Source organism: Excalfactoria chinensis, chromosome Z (genome assembly GCF_039878825.1).
Source record: "Excalfactoria chinensis isolate bCotChi1 chromosome Z, bCotChi1.hap2, whole genome shotgun sequence".
Lineage (NCBI taxonomy): Eukaryota > Metazoa > Chordata > Aves > Galliformes > Phasianidae > Excalfactoria > Excalfactoria chinensis.
In genome coordinates, this window is record NC_092857.1 from 67,395,669 (window position 1) to 67,398,526 (window position 2,858).

The window sequence follows — 2,858 nt, forward strand, 5'->3', positions numbered from 1 at the left end:
GGAGCCAAGAACGTGGAGCCAGATTTACTCAGTGGTCTCAAGTGAGTTTACAAACTGAAACACAGGTATCTGCACTTCTATTGATAATAATACAAACAAAAACAACCAGAAATAACAAGAACCAACGCTTTTTTCTGTGAGGGTGCTCAAGCAGTTGGGCAGGCTTCTCCAAAAGGCTGTGGATTCTCAGTCTCTGGAAATACTCATGACCTGACTGGTCATGTCCTTCCCACCTCTCCTCAGCTCTGTCTTGAGGGCTCTCCTGCAGCACATCCTGAGGTGCCTGCAAGTTCCTGTGAGTTCACAGGAGATGGGAGCACCTTTACTTAGAAACAGCAGAGATCCCCAAAAGCAAAAGAGAACCTTTTCTATGACTGATGACACTGGATCCAGTGTAGAAAACAATCATCTAAACATTGCTTTAGATTTTGTTTAAGGGTGGATGCAGGGGTGACATCTGGCTGTGATGTAGCTGCTGACGTCACAAAAGCAAGACCAGTTCAGACTGGACTTCTGTTCTGCGTGTGCTTCACTCGGTGCTGTTAGCCCAGCTGAACGCACAGAGACGGTGTGTGAACCTGATTTCTCAAAAGACAGAGGAAGCTTCTCCTGTTTTTTACATGTAAGTGCTGGTCCCTTTTGGAAGCGTGTTTTGGAAGACTCTGTGTGAATCCTAAACTTACTGATCATGCCAAAGTGGTCACCTGTGAGTGGGGTGGGAAGACGAGAGTTATTGCCTGCTAGAGTCGCATCTGCCAGCACGATTCAATCCTGCAGCACTGAAAAGACAAACACTGCTGCAAAGACAGCACATGAAGCAGCTACGTTGTACTGCTGCTTTGGTTGGTTGTGTCTCAGGACTAATGCTGGCATTAAAGGTGGCTGTTGCACGTTTCTGCACCTAGAGTTTAACACTTTATTTCTCCTGGGAAGGAAGAAGACGTATTTTTGTCTCTTTCTTTTGTAGAGCACAGCTTCCACAGCCTGTTTGCAGAGGACAGCAGCTGTTAGCCCAAAGTTAGCATCAGCAAGCTGTAGGCCATGACTGTGGACACCTCTCCTGACTCCAAGTGTCCTATTTGCTTGGACAGATTTGACAACGTTGCCTACCTAGACAATTGCTGGCACAGGTTCTACTTCCGTTGTGTCCAGGACCGGGCAAAAACCAAAGCAGAATGCCCACTCTGCAAACTGCCCTTCATTGCAATATTTCATACAATCTGTGCTGACAATGACTTTAAGGAATACAGAGTCACGCCTTCAGCAGAGGCTGCTTCGTCCAGCCACGTGGGCAGCACCATCACTTTTGCCCAAAACCCTTTGAACTTGCACATATATGATCTGCCAGACAGCTACAACTATCTTACACCCCCGCATGATGAAGGAAGTGGCTCAAACTCAGCAGATCCTGTAGATACTCTTGTGACAAAGCACAGCTCATCTGTTTCTGCTGTTGGTCAGAGTCCCTGGGACGATGAATCTCCAGGCCCTTCATCCTCCACTTTAGAAGAGCGTGGTGCAACCACAGCTCCTCAGCAGGAGTTACCAGGGAGCTCTGACAAGAAACCTACTTGGAAGAGAATCAAGCTGCGGCTTCGGCTACAGGCTGGTGTTGACTACAGTGACAGTGACTCTTCAGCAGAGTATCAGGATATCAGTGGCTATGCTGATAGGACACCAGAACTGACCGAGCCGTCCTCAGACTCTGAGGAGTTCATTGAGAAGAAGAGGAAACACATGAAGAAAGAGCAGTCAGTCCAAAGACTGTCCAAAAAGAGAAAGACCAGGAGTCTGCAGGACTTTCCACAGAACAGTGACAGCAGTCATGGCCATGAGCCTTGTAGGAAGCGTCACAGTGAACACCATCGTAAAAAGAAGCGCTCAAGAAGCAGAGATGGTAGCAAACACCGGGACAAAAAAAGCAGGAGAGATTCCAGCAGATCACTGGCACATCACAAAGGCCATGGCCAAAGAAGACCAAGCAGCCAAGACAGTGACCATCACTACGGAGGAGGCTGCGGATATGAGCATGACTACCCTTCTTGCAGTCAAAAGACAGCCAGAGACAGCCCCTCCTGCAGGAAGAGGACTCATGCTGAAGCTCACTCTTCAAAGAAGCCTGCTGGTCCAGAATTCGGGATCCAGCCCTTCGCAGAAAGTACAGATCTGCCAAGTCAGATGGGACTACATGAGGGAGATGACTCCCATTACAGACAATGCAGATCAAGGAGTCAGTCAAGCTCCAGATCAGGGAGCCCTTCCAGAGAGACAAACAGAATAAGCGAAAAGCCTGGAGGAAAAAGAAAGTGCAAAACTCGGTACTTAGAAAACACAGATAAGGGAAGCACCAGTATGGAGGAAACACGCATCCTCAAGAAAATTATCTCCGCATCCAGAGATTGGTACAAATACACTGGCAGTCCTTCAGACAACCAAGCGAGCAGTGAGGCAGAACCAAAGAAAAAGAAGAAAAAGAAGAAGAAAAGGAGAAGTCCAAGTGTGGAGAGCCCATGAAGGAAGAGCAGCAGACACCATGGCACTTCCTAACAAGCACAGGAACATCACCAGTTTAGTTTGTTCAGTTTAGTTCTTAAGATAGGAGTAATTCCAAACTGTACCGGTGTACTGTACCGGTGTATCAGTGAGTGTGATACAAGTTGATCTCAACTGAGAAGTAGAAATGTGTTACTGCATACATATTGAATAGCAGTTCCAGCAATGTAAGTTATGTTGAAATGTTAATAAAGCATTTAGACTTTGTTCAAAAAAATAAAAAAAGTTAATCTGTGGTCTATAATTTATACATTTCCAATCTTCTGTCTTGCTTGGGTAATGCTGAGTGAAGAAGAATTCACTTG

At 46.4% G+C, this 2,858-nt stretch overlaps 1 protein-coding gene across 1 annotated transcript; it reads left to right on the plus strand.

Moving 5' to 3' along the window:
- Nucleotides 1-1,041: 1,041 nt before the first annotated feature.
- On the plus strand, nucleotides 1,042-2,587 carry LOC140264585 (uncharacterized). Its single transcript, XM_072360441.1, is given in 2 exon segments — nucleotides 1,042-2,504; nucleotides 2,506-2,587. Coding segments are annotated over 2 exon segments (1,545 nt in total).
- The last annotated feature ends 271 nt before the right edge of the window (nucleotides 2,588-2,858 follow it).